Genomic DNA, 14,992 nt, shown 5'->3' with positions numbered 1-14,992 from the left:
CTGCATTTTAATGGTCAAATGGCGATTTCGGTATAAAAATGTAGACAAGGACCTTTAACACTCTCCAAGCTGTTGTAGTTTGAGTTGTATTTCTCAAGTTGAACCCGTCTACATTCCGCAAAGTTCTTTACAGTTCCGTGCAATTTCTTTTATCTGAGAGTAATGTTGCATACATATTGCATTTTTCCGGTGAAATACATACGTACACATTTTAGCCATGCATAGTTGCGCAAAATAGGTCTTCAACCTACTCAAATCAATTAAAATGATTCAGGGCGACCTCTGTTTTAATCAGATAATATTGTTTACTTCATTGTTTCAGGGTGACGACCAGAATACCTCAGCCTCAGAAGATGTCAGCAACCCAGGAGAACCCTTGGCAGAAAGCACGCCCCAGAAACCGAGCAGAGGGGCAGAGGCCAGAGCCAATGGAGCAGACGGTGCTGCTTCCCCCATGTCCAACAGCTTCAGCACAGCTTCATCCAAGGCCAACACATCTGAAGTACCTGTTGGTCAGCTAGTGGACATCCCACTGGAAGGTGGTGGAGAGAGCATGTATGAAGTGAGTATGGTCTAAAGTACAGTTTCTGTTTTTGTCATCATGAAAATCCTAATGGTGTGGATGCAACATTCTTGGAATGAAAATAGTGACTGTTTCATGATTCTATGTCAAAATATCCAGTCTCTATTATTTATGAAATCTACCTATTGTATTTTTTAGCACTAAGATATTGTTTACTTAATTTACCATTGTTTTCTAGCACTGAGGTATCACCGAGGTATCTCCTGAAAAGCCTGTAAAGACTGACTGCATGATGGCATTCAAATAAATGTACTGCATAACAGATGTACAGGGAAGAAAAACAAGAATATGTTATCATAGAATTGAACCTGTATATTGTCACAAGTAACATTTCCACAGTGATGTCTTATCCAAGTTTGTAGCATATTTTGTCTCAGACTGCATCAGAGGCGGGATCAGTCATGGAGCAAGGCACACCAAAAGGACAACTTTCCCGTGCTTCATCCATCAGCTCGCTCACCAGTGAGCCAGCGTCCTTTTTCCCCAACATCAGTTTTGCACCACATTACCTACCGTCTGATGTGGAGAGTGAGATGGAAGACAGCTCCACAGATCTCGGTGGAGTCAGCAAGGAAGATCTCTATGCTTACGTCAAAAAGTTTGAACGACGGGCTTTCAAGTACAAGTCAAAATTTATGGAGGTAAACTTATGTTCAATTAACTTTTTTTCCCCATGGAAGTCAGACTCGCAGTGTACAATTTGTCTTGAGTTAGCAGCACTTAGTATTGTTCAGTTCAACATTGTTCTGTACCTGTGTGTGCGTGTTTCTCTGAGTGTCTTTGTTCATGGAATATGCTTCCTCAGATTAATTTAGTTTGCTCTGCAGTTTTGTGATTGTCTTTATTGGCTGTTTTTTTTCTTGTTTTTCATATTCTATTTTATTTCTATTTGTCATATAATGAAACCCCAATTGAAAGACCTTAAAAAATCATGTCTTAAAACGAGGTAAATATGCAGAGATTATATTGACTTATAAGGCCTAAAAAAAAATAGGTGTGGTTAAGGTAACCCGACCTACCCTATTTTTAGGGGCCGACCCTATAACTTTTTATTACATTTGTCAAACAAAAAACCCAAACAAAAACGAGTGCAGAAAACGCAATGAAAGCGACAGCGCTTGAGTCGCACACTTATTTCCCTGTCAAGTAGGTTTAATTTGTACACATTAGAAAAAAAAGTTTAAAAAAAAAGTGATTGCCTACCTTCCTACCCTATTTTTTTTGGCTATGTTACCTTAACCACACCTATTTTTTTGTGTGGCCCAAACAGAAAATCTGAAAAGGCAAGGTCTTGAAAGGGGGCAAAGTCTTAAATCTGGGGATTCAACTGTACTTTAAGAAACAAATTCCCTCAGAGGCTGTTTGGTGTGCCTGTCTGACAGCTGGTGACTCACTACAAAGAGATGGTAGCGGAGCGAGAGAAGCTGAAGACCACGCTGTCCCAGTCACAGGACCGGGCATTCCGGAGGATGTCAGAATTGCGGGAACAGATCCAGCTGGACCAGCTGGCCAAGCGAGACCTGGAGGACAACTATCGCCTCATGCTGGAAGAGCGAGATGAGTTCACCAAAGTTCTGCAAATGCAGGTGAGAAGTTTGGATTTCTTCTTCTGCATTTCTGAGCTTTTTATGCTCAGGGTCATCTTATGGTGCAATTTTTGCTTGCCACACCATTGTGTACCCTGATGAGCAGGATGACACAATTTTCAGGTGTGTGCGTGCTAGGTATCTGTGTGTTTCCAAGACTCTAAACTTTCTCTGAAAACTCAGGATCATTAACATGCACAAGGGTGGTATGATTCCGTCCGTTTATAGTATGCCAGAACATTTAATTTTGGAAATACAAGAAAAATGCCTGTCGAACCTGAGTACCGATAGCAAGGAAATGGTTAGAAAGCCGAGGCGCTACAGATTTAGCTATGTGACCCCGCCCCCAAAAGTTTGGATCTCAAAGCTGCCCTTTACCTCTAGTGGGACAATTTAAACTTTCTGCCACCAGTCAAATGCTAGCTGTAGAAAAAATACCAGCGTGAGCTCAGTATGATGTTTGAAGAATGGTTGCTCTGAGAAAATGTTCATGTGATGCATGCAAAGTTTGAAAGAAAAATTGTTCCCCCTGTTGCAAAGAATGAGATTTCATTTAGATTGAAATTTCCATTCTCTACAGAAAGCAACCAGTTGTTAGGAGCTTTTTTTGGCATTCTACAGTTTTCCTAATTTTCATGTTAAATGTTCCCAGGTGAAACTTTTGAAAGAAGGGAAAGACATCCCTTCAGAGCTTACAGAAAGGATCCAGGCCAGCAAAGCCAAGGCAGAGGTGGCGCCACCAGAACCATCTGCCCAGACACCGCCCTCTAGTGGGGCTCCTGGCAATCAAGTTGACCTGCTGAAAGCTAAGGTAAGAAAGAGAGAGAGGTTTGTGTTTGTGAGTCTGTGTGTGTGTGTCTGTGTCTGTGTGTGTCTGTAGGGGAGAGGGGAAATATAGTTTGTTTGTTTGTTTGTTTGTTTGCTTGACGCCCAGCCGACCACGAAGGGCCATATCAGGGCGGTGCTGCTTTGACATAACGTGCGCCACACACAAGACAGAAGTCGCAGCACAGGCTTCATGTCTCACCCAGTCACATTATTCTGACACCGGACCAACCAGTCCGAGCACTAACCCCATAATGCCAGACGCCAGGCGGAGCAGCCACTAGATTGCATATTTTAAGGTCTTAGGTATGACCCGGCCGGGGTTCGAACCCACGACCTCCCGATCACGGGGCAGACACCTTACCACTATGCCAACCGTGCCGGTATATAGTATGTGTGTTACTGTTAAAAGCAAACTTTGTGGAAGGGATCCCGTAAAGCATAATGTTTTTGTAATACTAAATAGTAACATTTGAAGTTGAACATTAGCTTCATTGTTGATGATGGTGACTTGACTACAAGTCTAAAACAAGTCGCGTAAGGCGAAATTACTACATTTAGTCAAGCTGTGGAACTCACAGAATGAAACTGAACGTAGTCCGCCGCTAGTACAAAAGGCAGTGAAAGTGACGAGCCTGTTTGGCACGGTAGCGATTGCGCTGTGCTTTACTGTACCTCTCTTCGTTTTAACTTTCTGAGCATGTTTTTAATCCAAACATATCATATCTATATGTTTTTGGAATCAGGAACCGACAAGGAATAAGATGAAATAGTTTTTAAAACGATTTCGGAAATTTAATTTTGATCATAATTTTTATATTTTTAATTTTCAGAGCTTGTTTTTAATCCAAATATAACATATGTATATGTTTTTGGAATCAGAAAATGACGAAGAATAAGATGAAATTGTTTTTGGATCGTTTAATGAAAAAATAATTTTAATTAAAAGTTTCCGATTTTTAATGACCAAACTCACTCATTAGTTTTTAAGCCACCAAGCTGAAATGCAATACCAAACCCCGCCCTTCGTCGAAGATTGCTTTGCCAAAATTTCAATCAATTTAATTGAAAAATGAGGGTGTGACAGTGCCGCCTCAACTTTTACAAAAAGACGGATATGACGTCATCAAAGGTATTTATCGAAAAAATGAAAAAAACGTCCGGGGATATCATACCCAGGAACTCTCATGTCAAATTTCATAAAGATCGGCCCAGTAGTTTAGTCTGAATCGCTCTACACAGACACACACACACACACACACACACACACACACACACACACACACACACACACACACACACACACACACACACACACACACACACACACACACACACACACACACACACACATACACCACGACCCTCGTCTCGATTCCCCCCTCTATGTTAAAACATTTAGTCAAAACTTGACTAAATGTAAAAAGTGAACTCTCCCTCTCCCTCTCCCTCTCCCTCTCCCTCTCCCTCTCCCCCTCTCTCTCTCTGTACAGGTTAAGAGGCAGGAGGAGCTTCTACAAAAATGCAAGGAGTCAATCCGGAACTACAAGGAGAAAACATTACATCTAGCTGCAGAGAAGCAGGATTTGCTGGCGAAGCTCGAGGGCAAGGTTGGTGTAATTTCTGCTGATATCTTTGACACCATTTCTTAATGGTAAGTTAGGTTGGACGTGGCTTTAACACACCAACAGTTTGTTACCGGGGAATATACAATGACATAAAACCAAGAGCACTGTGGAGTAAAGAAATGTTGGAGCAAAGATTTGAAAGGAAGGAAGGCCATAAAACTTAATCAGACAAAATTCTGTTTTTTAGGTTCAGTCGCAACTTTTTTCAAGAAATGTTTTTTTGTGTCTCTCAAAATCTTGCTAATGAGAATTATACTTATTGAAAAGCTTTTGACCATGAAGAAATAGTAACGAGGATTTGTGTCTTCACTGATGCCAATTTAAGGATGCTGCAATGCATGTTTAGATTTTTTTCTGTTAATTATGGTACTGGTTTGAAAGAAATAGTAATGAGGATTTGTTTCTTCACTGATGCCAATTTAAGGATGCTGCAATGCATGTTTAGATTTTTTTCTGTTAATTATGGTACTGGTTTCTACATCTTTTACTCCTTTAGTTATTAAGGTTTTCCAAGCTGACTCTTGGGTAACTGGGACTGTTCTCTTCCATACCTGCTTCGTGTTTTAACTTCATTTCTCCCTCTTTCTCCATCTCTTTCCCCTTCTGTAATAGTAGGCAAATATATAATTCAGTAATTGGAAAAACCGGTCATACACGTAAAAATCCACTTGTGCCAAAACACGAGTGTATGTGGGAGTTTCAGCCCACGAACGCAGAAGAAGAAGAAGAAGTAATTGGAAAAATAAAATTAAAATAAAAGAGAAAGACTTCCATTGTTAGATTATGGTTTCAAACTTTCAAATGCTGTTGTAAGCTTTAGGTCATCATATGGCTAAATTTTGACATGTTGTCATCACTGTTCAAAATTATTTGTTTGGTGAAGGTGTTTTATTTTCCATGCTGTTTTTATTTTTATTTACTGGCTGTTGCCAATAAGTGCAATTGAAAAATTCAGTCCTCTATTGTTTTTCTCCATATCGATACAACTGGAGGAAAGATGCAAAAAGAAGTAGTGGACTGTTAGTGTTAGTACAAAAAAGATCACATTAAAGAACTAATAATGATATCCTGAAATGTAAATCCGTCATTCCTTGGTCTGAGCACAAAATAGAAAAAAACAGGACAAGCAGAGTCCTTCAGTCCTCAGCTTTTGTTGAAGAAAATCAAAACCTGCAACTCAGTGGCAGCAGCCTGGTATTTGTTCCTCTGTGCTTCTGTTGGAGTGTGGTGTTGCGCTTTGCATGCAGGGTGAGAGCGATGGGAAAACCGGTTCAAACCAGCCTGACGTTGCCAAGCTGCAGGCTCAGATTCAGCAAGCCAAGACTGTTATCAAGCAACTAGAGGAAGACAGAGAAATGGCTATCGCTCAGGTCAAACAGCAGGTATTTTTGAATGACTGTTTTTATTCTTCCCCTGGTGATGGATTGATGCCAAGGTGTGTTCAGTTATATTCTAAACTATGAGTAAGTATAAGATAGTAGCAAATCAGACCTCAGTTTTGGGCGGGGATGTAGCTCAGTCGGTAGCGCGCTGGATTTGTATCCAGTTGGCCGCTGTCAGCGTGAGTTCGTCCCCACGTTCGGCGAGAGATTTATTTCTCAGAGTCAACTTTGTGTGCAGACTCTCCTCGGTGTCCGAACACCCCCGTGTGTACACGCAAGCACAAGACCAAGTGCGCACGAAAAAGATCCTGTAATCCATGTCAGAGTTCGGTGGGTTATAGAAACACGAAAATACCCAGCATGCTTCCTCCGAAAACGGCGTATGGCTGCGTAAATGGCGGGGTAAAAAACGGTCATACACGTAAAATTCCACTCGTGCAAAAAACACGAGTGTACGTGGGAGTTTCAGCCCACGAACGCAGAAGAAGAAGAAGAAGAAGACCTCAGTTTTCTGTACAATGATATGAAAGTTGTGGTTTAAAACTTAATGCGGGATAATCCTTTAATTATTTTGTAGGTTAGATGCTGAAAACAAGAAGGATTTGAAAAAAGGGTAGCACTTACAAGGATCATACTTATAAATGGTAATTGTATGAACATGTACACAGAAATAAAACATTTTTTTAAACCAACTGTTCACTAAGAACATGCTGGGGATACATTGGTGCCAAGAGGCAATTTCTTTTCTTATAGATAAAGATAACCTGAAGAGTTTTGTTTGTACTTCAGGTTCATGAAGAACTGGAGGTGAAGGACACTCAGCTGAACCAGGTCAGAAGTCGCGCGGAAACTCTGCAGCAGGAGAATGCTCGTCTACATGAGCAACTGAACACCATGCAGCAAGAGATCGAAACTCTGAAGAAAACCAGTTAGTTTTGTCTTCTTCAGTTTATTTGAGTGCCGCGCCGATCAAACGCTGATGAAGAAGAAACTTACTCAGTGTAATGATAATAACAAAGCTACTGTATGAGTAAGTCATAGCTGTCACTTTTTGTTAGTGTGTGCAGACTTTGGGCTTTTGTAATAAATGTGTGCACCGAAATGTAAACCTCATTAGTGTGTTGAAATATCATTTATGTGATTCTTAGGTGGTATTGTAAAGGGTGGAGAGTAGGAAACAATTCTGTGGTTTGCGTTAGTCTCTTCTTCTGCACTTGTCTTCACTGTGCATTTTCTTATAACTTTTCTGTCTGTGCATCTTCTGATCAGTTTTCCTTTAATCTCCACAGACCAAGAGCAGCTGGAGAAGGCGCGTGAGATCATCAAGCGACTGAAGGAGGAGAGGAAGAAGGCGCATGATGAGATGGGGGAGAAGCTGCAGCAGACGGAGCTAGCCATGGAGGATGAGAAAGAGAAACTGGTACAGGAGCTGTCCAGGGGCAAGGCTGCTGCTGTTGCTTTGCTACAGGTAAGGTTGATGGGGGGGGGGGGGGGGGGGGGTGTGTGGAGAGAGAGTATTGAGCAAGCCATGGAAGTAATAATTTACTGACTTTTGAGCTTTTTGAACTCTACAGGGTCAAATCTATTCGTACAACAAATAGTTTTGCTAAATTACAAAAACCGAACAGGTTGTTTTGCTGCCAGTTCTGTATTTATGTGCACAGTTGCTGTAAATCCAGTACATTCTGAGTTAAAATCAGTTCATTCCAGTATGTCCCATTTTTTCAATGCCTGTCATGTTTTACGAAGATTAAAATGGGACCTGATTTGTGTGTTTTTCTAGGAGCAGTCAGAGAAGCAGATGGAAGAGAAGCTGAAGGCAGGCTTGGAAGAGCGTGACATGCACTGGCAGGAGAAGATGGCGGAACTAGAGAGGTCACATGCTGAGATGGTTGAGAGCAAGGTGAGTGTATGCAAGCTTTAAGGATAAGGCACAGTTATGTATGATGCATGTGGAACTCTAGATGTTATCACAATTTTTACACCTAGGCCAAGTGGGATTTCTGGAATTTAAACAGTACATTCCAGGAAATTTGAAAAATCATTTTACAATTCAGGTTTTAGACTGAATTGCCAAAGAAAAGAGAGACTGCCGAATAAGAAATTGAGGAAGAAGAAAACAATCTGATGTCTGATTTGAGTTCGAGCTTTGAGGGAATGGCACAGGGAAGGTTTCCTGCTGGAGCCAAAGTAGCTTTGTGAATCATTTCAAGTTGATTTCGATGATAATCTTAACCAATTGAGGCCATGCTGCCGGTAACGAGATTTTACAATGCAACATTTTAAGCACACTGGATGTTAGAACTGGGCTGAACCAGGAGAGGGATTTTGTTTATTTATATATTCATATGCATGTGTGTGTGTGTGTGTGAATTGATAAAAGCGACAGTAACAGTACCAATTTTCACTTTGCAATCATCAAGCAAATCACGCACCGAGTACAATTCACACTTTAAACAAACCATATCAAACTACTGGAAACGAAGAAGAACTGTATTTGTTGCATTGAAACAGGAGAGGGAGCGAGAGCTGGCCCTGAGGACAACCCAAGGAGAACTCCAGGAGAAGCTGAAGGAGAAGGAGGACGAGGTGCGTCTGGCAATTGAGGAGAGGGAGCTACAGAAAATGGCCGCCGTCTCTGGGCTGGATCAGCAGAAGGATGATCTTCTGCAGAAGATTGAAGTGCTCAACTCAGTAAGTAACATTATTGAGAAATCAGGGTGATTTAACAAAAGATGAGTAAGAAGAAAAAGATGGTAGTAATGATGACAAGAAGGTGAATAATAGCCTTAGCAGTTGCACAAAAAAAGACTACCAGTACCAAACTGCAACAAAACAGTGATGCTTTATGTGCAGCAGAAGGTTACCATGCATCAATGTCATGATGTAAATTTCACTGAGAATTGCTACTGTAGGGATCCTCTCTAAGAAGTAACAGCCTTGCCTGTAATAGTTAACCCTAAAGGGACGATACAGTACTAAGTATAACCAGTTTGCAGCAAGTTACTTTCTTCCTTCCCTTCTTGTTACTTTTTGTTCTTCCTTCTCAGTTTATTCATTCCAGTCGGACAGTGTGATTGATTTTGAGTAATGTTCACTATTAGTCTTGGTTTGACTGGGCGCAGGAAGATTTAAAATGTAGATGTCTACAATACCCGTCCATCCTCTTACTTTCAGGAGAAAATAGAGCTAAGTAACGAGCTGGCCAAGATAAAGGAGGATGCTGCAGCAAGGGAGGAAAACCTGCTGAAACAACTGGAAGACCTCAAAGCAGCTCACAACGCTGAAATGGAGCAGCTCAAGGCAGCTCACGAGGCAGCTGTGGGAGAGCTGAAAAAGGACTCAGAACGACAGCAGCAAGAGAAGGTGGAGACCTTGGTGCAGAGTCACTCAGAGCAGCTGGAGCAGCTCCGCGTCCAGCAAGAGGAAATGGCCAGCAGCTCCAACTCAGAGCTGGAGAGCTTCTACCAGGCTAAGGTGGACGCCGTGCAAACCAAGATGGAGCAGATCCTGGAGGACAAGAAAGCCCAGGTGGAGAAGCTGGAGTCCTTCGTCGCTAACCTCACCCAGAAGGTCAACATCATTGGCGAAAACCTGGAGGCCAGGGAGAGCGAGCTGGCGGAGAGGGAGAAGAGAATCGCCGAACTGAAGAGCGAGATGGAGGAACAGCTGGAAGGCAAGGACAAGCTGAAGAAGGAGATGGAGAATGTTCAGACCGAGTTCCACGACAACAAGGAACGCCTGGAAGGTCAGATCAGCCACCTGTCCTCGCAACTCGAGACCCTAGAACCGTCGCTGAGGAATGCTGGAGAAGAGACGGAGAGGCTGAGAGAGGAGCTGAGAATCCTGGGAGAGGAGAACGAGCGACTGAAGACGCAACTGTCCAGCAGCCAGGGAGAGATGGGGTCCAGATTGCAAGAGGCGGAGTCTCAACAGGCGGAGCTTGGTCGACAGGTGGACACCCTGCAGACCCAGAAGGACGAGGTCTCCAACCAGTTCAACACCGCCCAGTCACAGGTCCAGGCTCTCCAGCAGCAGCTCGACAGCGCAGTGGAAGAGAAGACACAGCTGGAGCAGGACCTCCAGACCAAGCAGGAGACGCTTGTAGCTCTGCGTGAACAAGTGGCCTCCCTGACTGAAGAACAGGCCAAAGCACAGGAAGAGTGGAAGCAGCAGGAAAGCAGCAAAGACACCTCACTATCACAGCTAGAGGAGAGCAAGAACAACAGAATTACGGATCTAGAAGAGCAGCTGAAGGCTCTGGAAGAAGAAAAGCAGTCATTTACCTCAGAAAAATCAGACCTTCAAGCTCAGCTTCAGGTAAAGGACACGCAAGTTCGAGAGCTCCAGGACGGCATTTCTCGGCTGGAGGCGTGTCAGCATGCTGTGCAGTCGGAGAAGGCCGACCTGGAATCCAAGCTTGGAGAGCTGGAGGTCATCGTCGCTGACCTGAAGAACACCAAACTGGACCTCAGTCAGAGACTGGACAGCCACACCCAGGTGACCTCAGAAGCTGCAGCAGAGAAAGAAGCTTTGAACAACCAGGTTCAAGAACTCTTGCAAAAGGTAAAAGATAGCATTTTGTTGCATTGGAATAGTTATTTAGGGTAATTTTGGCTGAAAAGAATAATAAGTTGTAGCCTGTGCTGTGTATATGTGTATATATGCGCATGTGCATGCATGCATGTGTGAGTGTGTGTGTGTGCATGTGTGTATTTATTTATGTGCGTGAGTGTTTGTGTATGTGTGTGTGTGTGTAAGCGGGACAGACAGACAAACAGACAGACAGTCTTCCTACAATTATGACCATTCTCACCAGCAATGTCTAACTATTCCAGGTGGAAGACCTTGAGCTGTCCATCAACTCCAAAGACGATGAGATTCTGGCACTGCGCACAGCCATTGAGGACAACGCTGGCTACATCAAGGAGCTGGAAACCAAGCGTGACGACCTGGATAAAGACCTGCAGGCCAAAATCACAGGCCTGGAACAGACGGAAGCCAAGCTCAAAGAAAGCACAGACAAGTTTGCTCAGCTCAAGGCAGAAGCCAAAGCCAAGATCAAAGACCTGACAGAGAAGTACGAACAGCTGAGCACCAAGCACGCCGAAGAACTCGCCCAGAAAGACAAGGCCCTAGAAGAAGCATCCAAAGAGAAAGAAGACCTGACAACCAAGCTGACCTCACAGCAGGAAGAGCACAAGAGGGTGGAAGTGAGCTTCAAGGAGCAGTTTGACGCCCGCCAGAACAAGTACAAGGAGACACTGGCCAAGCTCAAGGAGCGCTTTGAGGAGAAGCTGAAGGAGAAGGATGAGGAGTTTGAGCAGAAGCTGCAGGATATCACCTCTCAGAAGGACTCTGGCGCGCAGGATCTGACCCAAAGTCTGGAGCATCTGAGGCATTCACAACTTCAAGAGCAGGAAGAAAAGCATCAGGAGACCCTCAAGGAAACCATCGCAGAGTGGGAGAGTAAGCTGAAAGAGACTATGGAAGAGTGGGAGAACAAACTGAAGAGCACCGAGTCTGAGTGGGAGACAAAGAACAGAGACACAGTGCAAGACTGGGAGAACAAACTGAAAAGTGCAGAAACAGAGTGGGATGCGAAGGTTCAGCAAGCTATTGCAGAGTGGGAGAGCAGACTCTCCGAGGCCAACACCAAGCTGCAGGCATTGGAAGAGCAGATAGCTGAAAAAGATACCGCTTTGCAAGAGAAAGACGCAACTTTACAAGAAAAAGATGCAGCTTTGCAAGGAAAAGATGATGCTCTTCAGGAAAAAGAACCTGCTCTGCAAGAGAAGGAGATGGCTCTGCAAGAAACTAGGCAGCAGTGCACCCAGCTTCAGATGGAACACTCTTCCATGGAGGAGATGCTGAAAGCTTTAAATGAGACATCCTCCTCCAAAGACGACCAGATCCAGTCCCTCACTCAACAGCTTTCAGAAACCTCTCAGACTGGCAACAAAGACCTTGAAGAGGCACGGGGGGCCTTAGCAGAGAAAGACAAGCAGCTAGAAACTGTGCAGAAGGACTTGGAGTCATTGCAAGAAAAGCACCTACAAGAGCTTGAGTCTCTTAAAAAAGCCCACAGTCAAGAACTTGAAGCACTGAAGACAGCCCACCAGCAAGAGATAGAATCTGTCAGAGAGACACTGAGACAGGAGCTAGAGGCGCTGAAATCTAGCCATGAACAACAGCTCAGATCGTGCCAGCAGGACTGTGACGCCAAGCTGGCCGAGATGGAGGGCAACGATCGTGAGCTCCAGGCACGCCTCAAAGAACTCAACGAGAATGTCACCACCACCGAGGACAAGCTGCAGGAGTGCATCCAGAGCTACGAAAGCCAGATCGAGGACTACCGCCGCAAGGTGGAACAGCTGGAGAGCTCTGGGCAGGAGCAGGTCACCTTGCTGCAACAACAGCTCAAAGACATGCAGGACAGGTCTGAGACGTCGTCGTCAGAACTTCAGACCATGCTTCAAAACAAGGTAACGGTTATTTTATGTTGTTAGATCTGTAATAAGACTGTGAAAGGGGTATTAGCAGACTGGTTTTGTCCACCTGTGTGATTATTTGTTTGTTTGCTTGGCTGTCCATCTTTTGTACCACTGTTATCATAGTCTTGTCTGTTTCTGTTCATGAGTTTGTCTTTTGCACTTGTGGGTAGTTTTCTTTACTGTCATTTGTGTTAATCTAAGCTTGCGAAAAGCAATTCATTCATCATTAAAGTAGTTTATTCTCATGAGATGTGCATATACTGTATATATATATGATATTCAGAATTGGTCTGGTTACTGAATACTTTTGCTCTGTAAGAGTCATGAGGTTAAAAGGAGGGAAGAATATAGGGTCTGTTTCAGTAAAATGTTTCTTCTCGCTACTGCAGTTAATTTCTCTGAGTATTTACCCCCAAAAAGACTCCGCCAACTGAAACTCTCTCCCCACAGGTGCAGGAGGGGGAGCAGAAACTGCTGCAGCAGCTCCAGGAAAACCAGGCGGCCATGACGGCGGCCCAGCAGAGCTGGCAGGACAAGGGCAAGGAGCTGAAGCAGAAGTACGTGGCCAAGCTCAAGGAGATCCAGCAGCAAGGTGCCCAGGACCTAGAGCAGGTCAAGCAGGACCTTCAGAAGGAGAAGGATCAGAAAGAGGAGGTCTCCAACGAGCTCACCCGCGCCAACACAAGGCTTCTGCAGATGGAGGAATCGAGCGGCCTGTCTCGCGAAACCATGGTGGACTTGGAGCGATCCAACGCCCAATTCAAGGAGGACATTGCCAGCAAGGATGCACAGACCCAAGAGAAGGAGAATGCTGCAGCTCAGTTGCGGGCAGAACTGGTGGACAAAGACTCACAGTTGGAGAAGCTGCGTCAGGACGTGGCGGAGGCAGAGAAGGCCGTGGCTGAGCTGAAGGCGTCGGCTGAATCCTTGTCCCAGAAGGTGAGGGAGATGGAGGCGGAGAAAAAGGGCGAGGTGAGCGAGAAGGACGCAGTGATCCACAGTCACCAGCAGGCCCTCACCCAGGTGGAGTCGCGCATCGCACAGCACCAGGCAGAGGTAGAACAATGGCAGAAGAAGGCCATGGAACTGGAGGAGCAGCTCTCAGAATCTCGCTCATCTCTCGCCCAGCTTGAGGCCACACACCAGGAGCAGCTGGATGAACTCAAACAACAGCTAGACACTGCTGAGGTGGAGAAGAAGGAACTGACCGCCACTCTCCAGACTCTGCAGGATTCCAGTAAGGAGCTGGAAGTCAAACTGAAGTCCGCTGATGAAAATTTCAGCACGTTGAAAGCTGCAGCAAATTCTCAGGCAGACGCAGAAGATCGCTTGAAGCAGACTGTGTCTGAGCGTGATTCTCTGAAGCAGGAGTATGAAGCACGCATTCAGGAGCTGCAGTCTCAGCACACGGCCCAGCTGGCGGATCTCTCCTCCAGGTTTGAGGGGGAAAACACCACCAAGGTGTCTGACTATAAGAAACGTGCAGAAGCGTACATATCACAGGTGAAAAAGCAGCTGACGAATGAAAAAGAATCTGCTGTGAATGACCTGCAGGCCACCATTTCAACCTGCCGTGAAGAAATAGCCAGTCTAAAGACTCAGCTTAGTGCGTTGAAAGCTGAGAAAGAGACACTTGTTAAAGAATATGATGTGCGGTTGGAAGAAATGTCCTCCAAGCTTTCCCAAGAACAACAGCAAAATCAAACTGTGATAGCCGAACTAAACCAACAAATTGCCTTGTTAGAAAATCAGAACAGTGAACTCCGTGCCCAGTTGGAAAAGCTGGAAGCAGAACACTCCTCTCTGCAAGAGAAATTCAAAGAACTGGAACTTTCTCACCAGGTTTCTGTTGGCGAAACACAGCGACTCTTGGAAGATGCTCGTGCGCAGAGAGACGCTTTGCAGAAAGAATTCACCTCCATGAAATGTGACAAGGATGGTGAACTAACATCACTAGAAAAGAATAGAGAAACAGAGGTAGAGAGGTTAAAGAAAGAATATGAGGAGAAACTGCGGGAAAAGGACGGAGAACACGCCAACAAAATCAAACAGCTGGCCAAAGACTTGCACCGCCAGCTCATGGAGAAAGAGCGGGAGTTTGAGGAAACACTCCACGAAGCAAGTGGTAAGTTGTTTTTTCATATTTGGATAGATCTTGCATTACTGTCAAATCTGTAGGCAAAGAATCCGCATGAAGCTTAGAGTACAAGTGAACAAGACCAAGGACACACTCCTGTGGACATGTTAACATAGCTGGTTGGATATTGGGTGCTGTGGGGGGTGGAGGTGGCGGATACTTTTGTGCATTCTATGTTGATTCATGTGAAAGTAATTGTATACAATTTCAGTATCGAGTCACTAGGGTTCTACATGTATGATCAGTGAATCTTGAAGTCTTAACGTAAAATTCAGATTAAGTGAAAACCAGTTAATGTGATACTGATACATGTACGAGTATTACAGAAAGAAGGCCTTTGTGGGGAAAGATAATGAA

The 14,992-nt window shown here is 44.4% G+C and overlaps 1 protein-coding gene across 1 annotated transcript; it reads left to right on the top strand.

The window, feature by feature from the left end:
- Positions 1–322: 322 nt before the first annotated feature.
- LOC138955148 (golgin subfamily A member 4-like) lies at positions 323–14,623 on the top strand (the record flags this gene model as incomplete). Its single annotated transcript, XM_070326812.1, is given in 13 exon segments — positions 323–562; positions 961–1,224; positions 1,966–2,169; positions 2,822–2,980; positions 4,488–4,604; positions 5,870–6,004; positions 6,794–6,932; positions 7,294–7,472; positions 7,788–7,907; positions 8,519–8,698; positions 9,182–10,570; positions 10,843–12,489; positions 12,949–14,623. Coding segments are annotated over 13 exon segments (6,448 nt in total), but the record flags the coding sequence as incomplete, so codon positions are not given.
- Between the last annotated feature and the right edge of the window lie 369 nt (positions 14,624–14,992).

This window comes from Littorina saxatilis, unplaced genomic scaffold (genome assembly GCF_037325665.1).
Source record: "Littorina saxatilis isolate snail1 unplaced genomic scaffold, US_GU_Lsax_2.0 scaffold_2374, whole genome shotgun sequence".
In the NCBI taxonomy this organism is placed as follows: domain Eukaryota; kingdom Metazoa; phylum Mollusca; class Gastropoda; order Littorinimorpha; family Littorinidae; genus Littorina; species Littorina saxatilis.
Note: the sequence above shows the minus strand (reverse complement) of the source record. Positions and strands in the feature narration are given on the sequence as shown.